Source organism: Alexandromys fortis, unplaced genomic scaffold, assembly GCF_014885135.2.
Source record: "Alexandromys fortis isolate MF-2015 unplaced genomic scaffold, M_Fortis_MF-2015_v1.1 scaffold_149, whole genome shotgun sequence".
NCBI lineage: Eukaryota > Metazoa > Chordata > Mammalia > Rodentia > Cricetidae > Alexandromys > Alexandromys fortis.
The window spans coordinates 2611537-2627742 of NW_026068025.1; the positions used below are offsets into that span (position 1 = coordinate 2611537).

General features: G+C 46.2%; 1 protein-coding gene across 3 annotated transcripts in view; it reads right to left on the reverse strand.

Annotated features, from left to right (window-relative positions):
• Epn2 (epsin 2) overlaps positions 1–16206 on the reverse strand; it is a 65581-nt gene that overhangs the window by 14126 nt on the left and 35249 nt on the right. Inside the window, exons 3-7 of one of the 3 annotated variants that reach the window (XM_050163722.1) lie at positions 15700–15870; positions 6068–6180; positions 5378–5413; positions 4358–4468; positions 3360–3534 (exon numbers count right to left, since the gene is read on the reverse strand). In XM_050163722.1, the coding sequence (XP_050019679.1) occupies positions 3360–3534; positions 4358–4468; positions 5378–5413; positions 6068–6180; positions 15700–15870 (606 nt within the window). The remainder of the gene's footprint in view (positions 1–3359; positions 3535–4357; positions 4469–5377; positions 5414–6067; positions 6181–15699; positions 15871–16206) is intronic. The other 2 variants (XM_050163720.1, XM_050163721.1) reach the window with 2 other exon arrangements.

Consider the following 16206-nt stretch of genomic DNA (forward strand, 5'->3'; position numbering starts at 1 on the left):
TACCACAGTTTAAAACCATTAGAATGGTGATCTCATCTCCATTTAAAGAGTAGGCACATCCCAACAGAGTATATGGTACCTGTCCCCAGAAGGCCATGTCCTACTTCATGCTTCCTGGCACAGCTTCTAGACGTGACCCTGATCCCACCCACCAGGAATTTTTGATAAAGCCAGGGAGCTTTGTACGCAATGCTGACATTCTTTTTTTTTTTTTTTAAGATTTATTTATTTATTATGTACACAGTGTTCTGCCTCCATGTATGCCTGCAGGACAGAAGAAGGCACCAGATCTCATTACAGATGGTTGTGAGCCACCATGTGGTTGCTGGGAATTGAACTCAGGACCTCCAGAAGAGCAGTCAGTGCTCTTAACCTCTGAGCCATCTCTCCAGCCCCCACCAGGAATTCTTTAGCTGGACTTCAAGAATGGTCATTTGACGAAGAGACTGTGTTTCAGATTTGGGGGAAAATATCAAAGTCATTACCTGAAGGGCTATTATCCCTTGGGGTACAGTCTACACTCTATTCTTCAAGAGTACAACCACAAGTTTCCTGATCTCCAGAGAAAGAAAACTCAGATAACACTACCTGGCCCCAGAAGGGGGGCAGGTTCCATGTGATCACTGTGGCCAGCAGTGGCCAAAGGGTACCTGAGGCTGACACACCTTTTGGACCAATACGAGAGAGAGAGAGAGAGAGAGAGAGAGAGAGAGAGAGAGAGAGAGAGAGAGAGAGAGAGAATATGATGAGGGGATAATAGTCTGGTATTTGTGACTTATTGTTTATAGACAATTACATTGGTGTAGATTCTTATATATGGATACAAAGTTAAATTATATTAAATAGTATATGCATGCATGCTTCTACCTCTGTTTAAAACATTTTTATGTATTGATATATATTTACCATATTACAGTGTACATTTCTACCTCTGATTAAGATACTTACATACTGTTTATGTATTGATATGTTTATCATACTGCAGTGTACATTTCTACCTCTGATCAAGATACTTATACATTATTTACATTTGGAGGTCATTGTCCTCATTTATTGCAGTTGTTTACTGTCTTAGTCTTTAAGTTAGTTATTAAGAATTATAGATCAATAGTCATCTATGTTTGTCATATTTATAGTTAGACTAGTCAGGTTCTTTAGATACATAGCGATTATATTCTGTATAGATAATCTTCAACCTCTTCAAAGAGCTGTAGAAAATGGCATTTAATTTAACTTAAGAGTTCTGTGGTAGTGAGACATAATTGCTCCTGGCAACACCAATCTATTCCTGAGAGAATGTTGAGCACCAAAGACACTCCACTGGGAGCTTGTTTTCTTCTTGGCTAAACCGGCCTTTAGGCAAGGAACTACCCATACCTCAACCACTGACAAAATACATAGTATCCGAAAATGGATAAGCAGGACTGTCAAATCTTGCCAAGACAGGGTAAGACAGTTTTGAAAATTTTCTTGCCTTTAAAAATAATCTGTCAGGGGCTAGAGAGATGGCTCAGAGGTCAAGAGCATTGCCTGCTCTTCCAAAGGTCCTGAGTTCAATTCCCAGCAACCACATGGTGGCTCACAACCATCTGTAATGAGGTCTGGTGCCCTCTTCTGGCCTGCAGGCATACACACAGACAGAATATTGTATACATAATAAATAAATATTTAAAAAAATAATCTGTCAGTTATTCTAGGCCTTAGCCAAAGTTGGTTGCTTCAATGTTGTAAATGTGACTTTGGGTGATTTCCCAGGTGGCCAGTTGTCTCTGTGATTTATTGCATGTTTTGGAAGTTGTTTGATTGCACTTCCTAATTACTCGGGTAACATTATTTCCCTTCTCGGATCTTCAATGGGGTTAAAGACTAGATAAATGTAGTTACTTTCCTCTCATGACTTGGCCAGGTTATTTAAACAAGACTTAAGCTAGTTTAAAAAGGTATCTGTTCTTATTGTATATAATTTTGTAGTAGGTTTAGAACTCTCTTATTTAAATAAAGAGGGGAGGTGCTATGGAATGATTTACAACTAGTAACTACCCGCCTACTGGGGCGTGGCCTGACAGACTACTTACCGGGATGTGGCAACCCCTCTCTCTGAGCCTGCTGGGCCCTATTTCTTGGGTTTGGTTTTGTTTTGGATCGCACCTTCCTTCATCATTCAAGCAGAGAATCCTGATTTGTACGTTTTTACCCTTCAATAAATGCCTGTCTATTTCTTAGTTCTGAGCAAGTGGGATTGCTTTTTTAAGCATCAGATCTCTCCACCATCAGACCAAATACAAGCACTCCTGCCCTTCCACCTTCTTTTCTTACCAGCTGCCCATATCACAATGCACAAACCTGTGTCTGGATTCATTCCCACTGCAGGACTCCAATGCCTTCTGACAAAGGACACTCTCTTCTACAGAACACTGTGCTCTTGGTGGCAACCACCTAAGATGCTCACCTCATGCTGTGACCTCAAAGGCCCTCACCAAAGCCTGGGCCACACAGCACTGCTACCAGCTATCTCTATCCTGCCAAGGACAGAAACCATTTATTAACTGTGTGTCCCACGGTCTTTACATAGCAGAGCAAAGCTTGGCACTTGGTATACTTCAACAAACATCCTGAAAACTGAGCTGAGTACAAAACAAGGTCCAGTTTACAGAAACAAAAACTACAAGAGAACAGACAAGATGCCACAAAATATATATATCACAGGCATGTCCAACAGGGCTCAGAGAACCAGGCCAGAAGCATAAAGACTAAAAGGTCAAGCTCCCTACCAGCAATTAAGAAGCTTCATGTGCCAGGAATGTCACCGTAGTAAATCAATTCTGCCATGCTTTTGTTTCTAACCTAACTACAAATTCTCTCACATTTCCTAATAAGCAAAACTTCGTTAGTGATGCTGGGTAAGCATATCTCATTTCCAGCTCACTTTAGGTTCCTCTCTATGTGTGTATTATAACTACTTGAGCTTGAGCTCGGTGCAATTCTAAGAACTGAAGTATGCCCTAGAGCAGGGACAAGTCATTTCTGGTGCCAGGACGAGGCAGTAAGGAAGCCAGCTTTCCTTCTCCCAAAGCAGAAAATCAGTCAAAATAGCAAATGAACACTGCTTCTCTGTCCCCGGGAGGATGAGCTCCTGCTCAGTGTCACTGCTGAGAATCAGAGCAACCTGAACTCCCACAGGAACCCAGCCAGAGGAGAGAGAGAGGAATGAAGGAGGGAAGGAAGGAGGGAGGGAGGGAGGGAGGGAGGGAGGGAGGGAGGGAGGGAGGGAGGGAGGGAGGGAGGGAAAGAGCGAGCACAACCGAGAACACCTCTCCATCAAGCAGGCAAGCCTAGGAAACCAACAACAAGCTATTTACCAAATGATGGCCAGGGTTCGGAAATGTTCGCAGGAGTTGCTGTTCCACCCCAGGGGTTGGTTTGGTTAGCAGAAGCCACTGGGCCCCAGGGTTCAGTTTTCTGGGTAACAGGGCATGAGCTGGGGAGGGCATCCATTAAATCCAACAAAGTAGTCTGCTGTGAGTGGGGGCCCGCCTGTGAAGACACACAGAAGGAATGGTTTCACTTGGTTACAGTCATAGCAAATATTCACATACTAAGCATAAATATTAGTTCTTACCACAACACAGGCCTTCTGGGCGGAAGTCCTGAAGGACTTGGAAACTGAGCTGCTCCAACTCCCAAGGCTCCACTAGAGTTCCTGCTTCCTAGGGAAGCCAGGGATCCAAACACCAAGGTACTTATTGTTCGCCATATGCCCACAAATTTTAAGAGCTCTCAGAGTTCCCAAACTCTCTTAGGATAATGCTGGCGATGGCCCAGACTGTGACCACCCATCATCATCCCTTTTCACCTGCCTTGGTTTCCTGACCACTAGCACTCAGTACTCATCCCGAGGGAGGGCACCCGCTCCCCACCCCAGCTTCCTACCCTTCCTGTTTCCGCAACATTGTCATTAGGACCTTGTGGCATCAAAGCTAGTTGAAAACACAAGAATCATGGTCTGAGGACAATCTCTCTGACTGGACAGTAATAAGTTTGTCAAAAGAGAGCCACATTCTGGTGTCACAGCCTAGCAAAGTAGGGGAGTTGGAGGATAGGGCAGGTAGGTGAAACTCTGGGCAAAGGATTGTCCCCAAGTGCCACTGTGAGACACATACTGCTGCAGCCATTCTCATTTATTTAACAGGTAGCATCAAGTGTCTTCTCTTGGTTGCTGTGTGTTTTAACTGTGTTCTCACTGGTGTTCACCACACCATGGGTTCACAGTCAAGGTTAGCATCCTACCACATGTCCCACCTATTGTATGTCCAGGGGTACCTGAAGCAATCATCCTAGAACAACTTCATATATTTACCTTGCAGCAAGCTTTCATCTCTTTCTTTTTTGGAACTTTAACTGTGTCTCTCCGGCTTTCTTCCAGAGCCATCTGCAATCTGAGGTCATCACCCCGCCTGAGGCGTTCTTCCTGGAGTGGGACAATGGAGCTTGAGGCTGAGGGTAATGATGACAGCAACACAGCAGGGCACAGGGCCACACTGGCCAGCAACAGGAAAGGCCCTGCATCATGTGGCATTTCAAGGGAGAATATAGTTCAGCTGGAAACAATGGCTTTCCATTCCCAGAGGTTCCTCCTTCAGAGGCTGCCTGAGGTCATACCAGTAACACTCAGGCACCATCAAAATGGGGAAACAAAATACTTTATCTAAATATTTTCTAGGGGCTGGAGAGATGGCTCAACAATTAAGAGCACTTGCTCCTACAGAGGACCCAGGATCAATATTCAGCACCCACATGGTGGCTCACAACCATCTTTAACTCCAATTCCAAGGGACCCAACAGGCACGCATGTGATGCACATACATGCATGCAGGCAAACCATTCATCCACAAAAGTAAAAGCAGTGAATCCTTACAAAACACAAATCTGACAACCAGGAAAGAATTAGGAAAGATAAAAATCACACATCATTCCAATCCCCACAGTGGACACTCCCTGAACAACTGACCAGCTGTATGGTTTCTAGTAGAAACAATTCATCCTAATTATTTAAGGCAAAGTCACTTGCAAAAAGACGGACCTGCCCTAACATTTAAGTGATTAAAATATACTCTTAGGTTTTAGCTTAAAAGGCTAAAGCCATCCACCCATCCCAGAAACTTGCAGTGAGACCTAGGCACCTTGATTCTCTGGAGCCATGAGCTTCCATGCAGGCAGAGGGCAGATTTAATTAACGGCTACAGGTTCTCTACAGGGGGCAGAGGCCATGACCAAAGCTGCCCATTGTTGCTGTTACAGACATACCAACTATGCCGGCCAAACCTCTCTGTGTTCACATTTAACACCCAACATTCTTCTCTCCATACGAGGGGTGTACCTTGCTGCCTCTGGCTGTCTGCACGCTTTCTGATGACTGAAAGCAAAGGGACACTGTCTAAAGGTGTTTGAATTGCCCCTTTCGCTACTCCATTTTAAAATAATGCATGCTTATTAAAAACAAGGCATAGAGGGGAACAAAAGCACACACAGGCTCAATATTAGAGCACTTCCTTACAAAGGGTTTGGGTTCCTTCTGACACCCCACACTATTTAAAAAAAAAAAATCTATGCTGCTTCAACCATGCCCACATGCACTCTTTCCTGGAGCTTCCCTTCAAGCCTTCTAGCCTTCTCCCACACATCTGCCATAGGGTATTCTGCCTTGGCAGGGACCAGGTCTACCCCACCTACCCCCTGCCCCCAACCCAGGCCTGTCCTGCCCATTGTATGCTGGCACCTCAAGGAAGCACAGAGCTCCCTCAGGAGTCACTGGATGAGTCTCCACTGGAACTTCCAGGAGGCACTCAGGGTTAGATGCTTCTCTGGACACTGACCTCCATGAAAACCTTTCCTAGATATAGCTCTGCCTGGTCTAGGAGATGAGAATACACTGTGGCCACAAGACCAAACTCATCAAGTAAATGCCTTAAAGACAGGGCTGTGTGTGTCATCCTCTCTGGGAGCCATACTCCTCCCCCCAGGAGCACCAGGGTGAGGACCCCATGGGCATGACCAGACAAGCACTGACCTGTTCTGCCACCTCTCTGCTCATGGCAAGTGCCAGCTGCAGCTGCAGCTCCTCTTCTCCACTCGTCTGTGGCCGGGCCTGCTCCAGCTCTGAAGACACCCGTGGGGAAGTAGCTGTTGGGGAGGGGGGCAAGTCACCACATGAAAAGACAAGTCTGTCCACCTCATCCTAACACAAGACAATATTCCATTCTCATCTCAAACCAACCTGGCCCAGGAAAAGCTACAGGCATTTCAGATAGAATTTAGCTACAGGTATTTCAGAATTAAAATCAAGTGCCAGTCAAACATGGCTGCATGCCCACAGAAGACACATGAAACCTTGGTTGCAGGTCATGCCTCAGGAGGATCAAATCTCAGTCTTCACAGCAGATCTCTGCTCCAGAGAAGTGAACCAAATAAAACAGAGACCTGAGACAAGAGTTCTGGAACAGCCTTCAATCATGTAAAAGAGCCCCGGGACCAACGGCTCCAATCAAAACACCATATGGAAAGCATGCTTAAGATAATGGAGCCCACACAGTTCTGTATAGACCTTGAGTGCTTGTGTAATACTGTTCACAGGTGTGTTTTGTTCAAGTAGCTAGCTAGTTAACCCTGACAAGGGACTCCTGTAAGACTATTTTTATTGAAGGGGCGAGGTGGCGGAGTCTAGCTGAGATAACAGACCCCAAACCACGAAGTCTACATTCATACTAACCCAAGGATTTTCACATCAGCAGTTGAAATGCAACAGGATTAGATGTACCTGAGTATGAGAGAGCATGAGCCTAAATGCGTACCCTCTGCAGAGTATACTACTCTGCACACTGTGCTCCTCCTCGGCACACTGCACACCCTCCCGACTTCCATAAAATCTGCAGGTGGAGGCCTACCTACTGAGGGAGACACTGCATCTGATGGTTCCTGGCTTAGCTCTTCTCTGGGTTTCTGTGTAGCTCAGCACACTCTCCTCTTCTGCTTGCCAACTATATAGCTTCTGCACTGAGACCCACAGAGTAGTCTGTCCTCACCCTCAGGCCAATAACCATTTATTCAGTGAATGGCTACATGTATGGATGGATAGGTGGGTTGGTACACAGAAAGATAAACAAGTCAATTTCATAGTTTAGGGCGACTGTCTTAAATGTTCTAATCTGTACTAATAACTTTCTTCTTGCAGCTAAGACTGTTACAGAGAAACCCTGTCTCAAAAAAAAAAAAAAAATAGTTCCCTTCTTTCACACACTCTAGCAAAGACTGCTGACCGCAACATTGCTTCTGCATGTTTAGCCTAAACTTGGTTCCTAGGAGTTGCCTCTTGGCAGAAGTTAAGAGGTCAGAAATAACTCCTGACAAAGATGGTTTCTAGATGGTCAGCCAGGTCCAGGCCACGGCAGATAGAAGACTTAATTTGGAATCTTTTATTGTGGTGGTGGTGGTGTTGCTGGTGCTGTAAGCAAACAATTGGCTCACATCTCCTATCTTGAGTAGGCAAAACAAAAGTTGTAATGACAAAGCCCTTCCTAATCTAATCCCATCCTAACACATTATCCCAATTATACTTTTCACAGGATCTCTTTAGAAATACAAGTGTATGGTAATGAAACAACTCCAAATCCATTTTCATGATTAGATTTAATAATATGCTTTTTAAAAGTACACTCTTGGGCCGGGGATGGCGCACGCCTTTAATCCCAGCACTTGGGAGGAAGAGGCAGGCGGATCTCTGTGAGTTCGAGACCAGCCTGGTCTACAAGAGCTAGTTCCAGGACAGGCTCCAAAACCACAGAGAAACCCTGTCTCGAAAAACCAAAAAAAAAAAAAAAAAAAAAAGAAGAAGAAGTACACTCTTGGTTGATTTGTTTCCAACCTTCACTAGTATCAACCAATCAGAACACTCAGGTCTCTACTGCCCAACCCAGCCTGGAGGGAACAAAGGCAGTGAGACAGAGAGGAGAGCTCTCTGCAGGGCAGACCTGGGGGATTCCTGCCCACTTGGTGTGGCTTCTTTGTACAAACTGCTAGAACAGGAGCCTACTGTGAAGGGGGTGGGGGTGGTCACAAACCCTGCTGAGATCAGAGACAGCACTGACATCCTGTTTACAACCAAATGGGAATCTGGAGGAATAAACACGAAGGACACAATGGCATGGAGTGCTCAGAAAATGAGCCTTATCCTGCACCACCAAGTCACAGGAGATCCACCGGGACAGGAAGAAATGGTTGGGGTTCCAGGCAGACTTGCTGTACGTAGCAAAGAGGTATCTCAGGTTTTCAGGACTGCTGGACACAACTTTGAGGCCAGACTGGCTTCAAATGCAAACAGAGCATACTACTGTGACCACTATCAAGGCAGTGAGAATGATGCAAAGCCAGCACTACAGATACGCCTTTCGACATCAGTGTGGAACGCCAAGACAGGGGGTATTAAAGGATACTGTGGTTTCATAAATGGATGCACAGCTCTCAGTTCCACAGGTGGCAGAAGTCACAGCCACCATCTATCCGCACAATCAGCTGAGTATGCACAGCAAGCCTTGGCTTACTTAGAGAAACGATTCTAGCAAAGACACTCTGGCCTCGTGATGGCATCTCAACCCCACAAAGAGACTTTTGTGCCCAGGCGCATGACAGGGAACACAGATGTTCCTGTGAGCCAGGCCTGAATGGACCCTTCTGACCAACTAACCTGGCCCTACTCTGAGCATCTGAAGGCTCACAACTTACAGAGACCCAAAGAAAAGTAGACACTCCCCTCAAAGTCTGTCCCTGAGAATTAGGACATGGCCTCAGTGAACTCAAGAATGCTTGCTGAGCACACACGAGGATCTGAGTTCAAGTCCTCATTATTCACATCCAGAGATGGTGTAGTTGTACTCTCTGGTAAACCCAACACTGAAGGTGGGGAGGCAAAGGAGACAGGATCACTGACTTGCTGGCTGCCAGCATAGTTTCAGACTCAATGAGACACCTGTCTCGAGAGGATAAAGTAGAGAGTGACAGACAACAGAACACTCAAAGGTTCTTTTCTGGCCTCTGAAAATTGGTCCCCACAGGAAGCCATGGAATTCTTCCTAACTTGAGCAGACCAGGGTGCCCCAACTTGAGCTCCAGATGAAGCCAGCTATGGTGATATACCTGTACTCTAAACCCTGGGAATCCAAGACCTGCAATGGCCACATCTTAAGTTAGACGCCAGTCTGGGCTGCTGGAGACCCGTCTCAATCAACACAAAAACGAGTAGATGAAGTGCTGCATAGTACCACATGCCTATAATCTCAACACTGGGAGCAGCGGGGTAGTAGGGGAGGGTAAGGGGATAGGCAGGAAGAGCAGCTGAAGGATAGCCTTGACTACGCTTCAGTTACAGGTCAGTATGGCCTGTTCTGTTTCAACACCACAACAAAAACAGAACAGAAGAGCAAACGCTCTAAACGAGGCATGTGCTCATGAACAGTTAGTCCATAATTCTCTATTATCCGTATAGTACACAATGCTGTGATGGAATTCAGGTCTGTTCACACGGTCAGGCTGGCTGTCCTTGGTGGATGTGGATCCTGATCTTCAGGTCTGTTCAAAGACCTGTTTGCTGCCGGTCATGATAGAGTTTCACAACCTGGAGGCTCCCAAAATGCCCTCAGGTACAGCCCCCTGTCACTGAAAATGGCTGAATTAGCCTGGTGGGAACAGTGACTAAAGCAGGAGGAATCTTTTCTTGTTTTGAGACAGGCCTTTCTATCTATGTAGTCTTGGTTGTCCCAGAACTCAGAGAGATCCACCTGTGCCTGCTTCTGCCTCCCAAGTACTAGAATCAAAGGTGTATACTACCATACCAGCTTAAAATAGGAATCCTTAGGCAGACAAAGTCAGTCTTGTGTCTACAGCTTTGACATCTGTGAATACCAACCTTATACTGAAAATCCTTTGAGGGGAAAGATGTACAGACTTCCGTGTCATTGTTCCCTGGTGGATACACTAAAACAATGCTTTCCCGGCATTCTCACTGACACAAGAATCACAAGCATGACTGTCAACTGATGAACAACTACTGCAAGCAAATCTTCAAGTGATTCTGGATTCAATCCTAAAGACAACCAGGCACAGCTGGGTGGTGGCGGTGCACGCCTTTAATCCCAGCAGAGGCAGGCAGATCTCTGTGAGTTCGAGGCCAGCTTGGTCTACAAGAGCTAGTTCTAGGACAGGCTCCAAAGATACAGAGAAACGCTGTATTGAAAAACCAGAAAAAAATAAAAAATTAAAAAAAAATAACCAGGCACAACTATGATGTGTACAGCTGTTAAAATACTTACAGGCTTGTGTGGGAACCCAGAGAAATGCTAAGATATCATGAGATGGAAGCTGCCATGAAGTTGCATATATAGAATGATTTGAAGAGACTGAAATGTTCGGGAAAAATTCAGGAAGAGTACACCAACAAAGCAACAGCTACCTACCAGCAGCAGGGCTGCAGACACTCTTGTCTTCATTCTGAAACTATCAGAAAAAGACACATACCACTTGTATAATGAAAACTGAGAAGAATGACTTACCTGGGCCCACATCACACCCACTAGTTACTACAGGAGAGGAGAGCCCATGGGAAGAAGATGGTCTGATAGGAGAGTGACCACCTGCTGTCTCTAACTCTCCAAATGGCCTTGACACAGGCCATCAGGGGAAGAAATATACGGCCAAGTGAAGTGAGACATGAAATCCAGCCCAGAGCTGCTTTGTAGCCTGGCAGCATCCACACACACCACCGACAGGGTTTCTGTCTTGGGCCAGGCTTTGGAACAATTGGGGACATTTAAAAGTTCCTGGACATGGGTTCGGTTTGGTAGGGAGCTTACCTGGCGTGTAGTAAACTCACAGTTTGAACCCTGGCACCACAAAAACTAGGCGCATGACTGTAACTCTACCACTTGAGTAGAGGCAGGAGGATCAGAAGTTCAAGGTTACCCTCGACTACACACTCAGTTTGAGGCCTGTCTGAGCTACATGAGACCCTGTTTATAAAGGGGTAAGGGTTGGGGGCTAAAGAAAGAGTGCAGCAGTTAAAAACACAGGCAGCTCTTCCAGGACCCAGGTTTGATTCCCAGCACCCATGTGATGACTCACAACCAACTATATATAACTCCATTTCTAGGGGATCTGATACCTCTTCTAACCTATGCTGACACCAGTCATGAATGTGGTGCATATAAATATACTCAGATATATACATACGGGTATAAAATATTTAAAGCACACACATTTTTTAAAAAGATCATGCTCATTCAGTCAGCTCTAACTAAAATCACCCAATGTGTCATGTCCCACCTCCAAGAAGTAGGACCTGTAGAGTTGGGAGGAAGAGGGGACTTGGGTAGAAGGGAACATAAGAGGATATGGGGGAACTCTGACGGAAAGAGAGTGTGTGTAATTACAAAATAGATGGAGAACGACTGTGGAAGTGGGTGTGGACAGCTCAGGTTAGCTAATGGGAGCTTGGCCCATGCACCAATCACTGCTTTCACTGTACACATGTGGGTTATAGGGACCACAAGTCCTGCCCTTCCTGAGACTCAGAGGAAGAAGCTGCTGAGACCCTACTGTGTCTATCCAGAGGCCACAATACCTGCAGCACCGAAAAAGAAGAACACTGGGCTTTTGAGGCCCACAAGAAGTACAAGAGAACACTGGGATTTAAGATACAACCTAGTGACCTACCCTGTTCATGAAGAATCCCTGAAGAATGAAGATGAACTATTTTGGAAGTTTTCTGATGAACTTTGAAAAGCAAAGTAAGTATTTATAACTTACTACTGAAACAAAAAGGAAAGGGAAAACTACGTTAAAATCAAAGTTTTCGCACAGCCATTTTAAAAGCTGGGAAAAGCCATTTTAAAAAACAGGGAGAAGAGAGAACAGAAAAGCAACACAAGTCACACTACTTCATAACTCAACCTTTGTGAGTTTGGGTTTTATTTGAGACAGGGTCTCATGTAGCTCAGGATGACCTCTACCTAGCTATGTGGCCAAAAATGGCCTTGAACCCCTGATCTTCCTGCCTCTAATATCCCAATTAAAACAAAAAACAACTAAGGTCTACTTACATTCATGAAGTTTCTGACTGAATGGATCTGACCAGGCTCCTTAACCACCTGACTTACATAAACCCACACACACCCACATCCAAAATCTGCTGTGGGGAAAACTCAATGGCCATACTGACCTCAAAAGACTGTGGACTCCCTTTGCACTCCTGCTAGGCCACCAGAGAGTGAAAAGGCAGTCTGCAATTTGCCTGAGTTGGCAGAACTGTGTGGTGACAGCCATAGGCAGCTATAGAATGTCATTCTTACTGGGTGGTGCAGCGTCTGGGGCAGCTACTCCCAAACCCTGCCCTCCTACCCACACAGGCACAGTAAGCACCTGGCTTTCTTTTTACCTCCTTTGGATCCTTGATCCTTGTTTAGAAACCAAAGAGAAATTGCCCAATTTGGTGTCAGAGGCTAGGCTATTCAAAGGGAAATTTGGATCCATCTCTAGAACTGTGTATGTCTCGCTCGTTTTCCCTTTGTCCCACTGCCTTCTAGAATCTAGCTAATCCTGTGGCATTGCATGTGTTTTGTAAGCCAACTCAAATCCTCTGTGAAACAAGCCCAGCAAAGACATGAAAAGGACATAATCACCTGGTAAGCCTGCCAGGGTATAGGAGGGCAGTCTGCACAGATCACTGAAGCTCGAGAATCCCTGACACTTCCTTGGAACTTCCCTAGGAAGTCACAATTGGGGTGCTAAAGGCCTCTTCTAGACAGGAGGGTATCTTGTCATTCTGAAATAAGGAGTAACAGCACCCGGCTAGGACAAAGCCCACCATCAACACTACAAAGTACTCTGGACTACAAAGTACTCTAAGGCAGCAACCTCCTCATCTGCTTTCCTCTCCTTCCTCCCTTCCTTCCTTTTAAAGAACAGGAACTCTGGTAGTTCAACTTTCCTCAAGAAACCAAGCACCAACAAACTGTTTCCTGGCTTTTATTGGGATTCAGCAGCAGCTCTGGCTCCAGAGACTGATTCAGGCAATCAGCAAAGTAACCCGTGACACCAGTGGACTGGGCACCAGAACAAGCAGGAGAGACAGGAGGCAGGAGGAACACTGGCTAACCTTAAGCTGATACTATCAGATCAGACGACAGCCATCTTCCTTCTCCAGGCCTTGGCCTTCAATAAAGAAAAAATTCTTTCTTCCATGCCCCTCGGCCACCCCATTGATGCAGATTCTCATCACTCCCCAACAACCTGCTCAATCTCTTCACAGCTGTAGCTTGGCAAGTCCCACAATACACAGTGATCAGGGTCTCAGGTAGGCCAACAAGCAGGCTTCTCACATCTGCACTCCAATTCAAGATGGCTGTCACCTCTATGATCTGTAGCAAATTCCAACCTTCTGAGCCTGAGAGACTCCTCTGGACTACTCAGCTTCTGTTGACATCACAGCAGTCTCGAGCACCAACTGCATACCTGTGCAGATGAAGGTGGTCAACAGAGACGGGCAGAGGCCCAGCCTTAGTTGAGGAACAGCCTTTTTATGAATATGAGCATCAAGGAAAGCTAATAGTGCACAGGTAGTACTAGCTCAGGCAGAACCAACTGCCTCTCCATCCAGTAATCCACCCACTCTTGCACTGCACTCTGACAAGCAATCCCTAGACTGCTATACCCATAATCCTATTCCCTGCTTCCTAGATACTGAGTTCTGAGGCCTCAAAGCTGCGCTTGTCTCCCTTCCACCTCAGTGTGATTCAGGCCTCCAATTAGTCTTCTTGGCTCATCTCTACCAGTCCCAGCATCTCCAGCCTAGTAAAGCAGAAATGTTCCTGAAAGGATCTGCCTACCTCCAGCCAGCAGAATTCTCCCAACCCTTTTTAAGTGTCTCGGGTTAGGGGCCCAACCACTAATCCCTTCCTCATTGTGCAAAAGCTAAAAGCCTTTTTTTCATACAGATGCCAGTCCACTGGGCTAAGTATGTGACCTATGACAAGGTCAGCACAGTGACAGTATTAAGAATTTCTATCTGGAGTTATGAAAGCCCTGTCCTACAATCCCTCCAGGTCAACTCATTTTGCTCCATCCAGACTCTCCCAGGACCTCTCAAGAATGTCAAAAGGTCAGGGATGATCAGAAAAGATCCTGCAAGGAATCAGTACTTATGGGACCCAAAACCAGAGTTTATAAATATGAAGGGTGGGTGGAAATAAAGAGGTTGAGGTCAAGGAAATCAAACAGAAGCTAGCACTGAACACAAGTCATAGATGAGATAAAGAACAGAACTTAAGAGATTTCTAAGGTCTTATCTACAAATTTGATGGCAGTGAGTAGAAGGGGAATCAAAGACAACAGGCTTCTGAAAGGAAGCTAACCTCAAGCACCATAGTGCTACCTACCGTGGATCAGCACAGCTGTGCAGGGCAGGGTCTAGGGCCCTACGTGCAACCCCTCACAAACACTCACCTGAGTCCCAGCCTAGGGCAGAGGAAAAGGAGAGGAAGCTCCATGGAGCTCTAGGAGGACCTGCCAGAACAGATCCCAAGTGAGTGATGGCAAAGAAATGAGTATGCAACTTCCATGGCATTGGGAACCCCCTCCAAACAAGTTTCTGACCTTGGCATCAGTTACTGTGCAAAGCTGGTCCTCCTTGCTTCTTCAAATGTCAGAAAAAGCCACCACCCCATACAAACTCTTAGAAGACAGGAAACAATGGAAAATATTCCAGAACTAAATATAGTGATCACACAAATACCCAAGTTAAACAAGCTGTAATATTAATGAGGCATGAATGAACAGGAACTGTCTCCAGGGCTGAATAGAGGCTAGCCACCTTATCAGGGACATTGCACAAAGGCTTGCTGTTGGTGCCCCTTGGGCAAGAGTAGAAGAGAAAGCTTTCTTCTCAAGTGGGGAACCCATTTATGACCAAAGGGAGATTAGACTGAGAGCATTTTCTTGTGAGCAACAGTGAAAATCTGTTTCAGTTTAACCTGCAACAGTGTAGCTCTGACCAGGATGCATTATTAATTAGGCAAAAGAGAAGCCCCATTTTTAGTTACCCATTGAATTCAGTCTCTTCAAACACAGTGACCTAGAATTGACAGTACAGCTAACTCTCTGTTTATTGTGGCAATGGGGATTTCAACAATGATAACAGTCCACTGGAAAGCAAAAATAATCCCACTGGATGCTCTACAAGGTGTCTACTTCTACACTGGGAATGATGGCTTCCAGTGGTCACTGAGGGTCAGCTACTAGCTTTCAGAAACTGAAAGCACATTTCTATCTCAAAAAGCCAAGCACCTGGGTCTACTGCCACCAGTGGCCTGGCAGGCAGCAGATCACCCTCTGTAGAACAAGGGATATGGGGAAGATAGGGCCATTGCCCATGCCTACCCACTAAGCAGCTCCCCTTCAAGCAAGTGGAATATGACTGTGAGTAGGGGAGGACAGGGCAGCAAGCTCCAGGAAAGAGAGGCAGAAAGGAGTCCAGGCACTAGAAGCTAGACAGGAGGTCCAGCAGGAGACAGGTAGAGAGTTGGCTGTACTGGCATGACAAGTCCCACCCTCAGCAAGCTGCATGGCATTTCTAGGAAGAAAAGCAAACCGCTGTCCCACCTCGGGCTGCGCGGTCACAAGTGAGGCAGGGCTGGGCCCAGTCGCCATTTGGACGGGAGGCTAGCCCCAGGTGCGGCAGGCAGGGGTGGCGCTGGCTCAGTGGCTGCAGCTCCTCACTCTGACCCAGCATGGCCCCTGTGCGGTGCTGGGGGCACAGCGAGGCCTCTGGTGCTGTTGGGCAGGGACACACACACACATACACAAAAAGAGACACACCATTAGAGGCTGTGCAGCAGCACACAGGGGACATAGGCAAGGCCACCCAAGGTCCTGCCTTATCCATGCAGTCAGTCCCCTGTGCTTGGAAGTAATGAAGAGCCTGTTGCCACCGTCTATCCCTAGATTGCAGCTCAGGAGCAAAGTCGAGAAAATAGGAACATTCAGAGCTAGAGCATCAGAAACTTAGAAGCCAGGCAGGGTCTATGGCTAAGGAGCTCAGGCAGGGCATAAGAAGAACCTGATGAAGCAACCAGGCTCCCACACTCCCATCTTGTTCCTATACCTTGT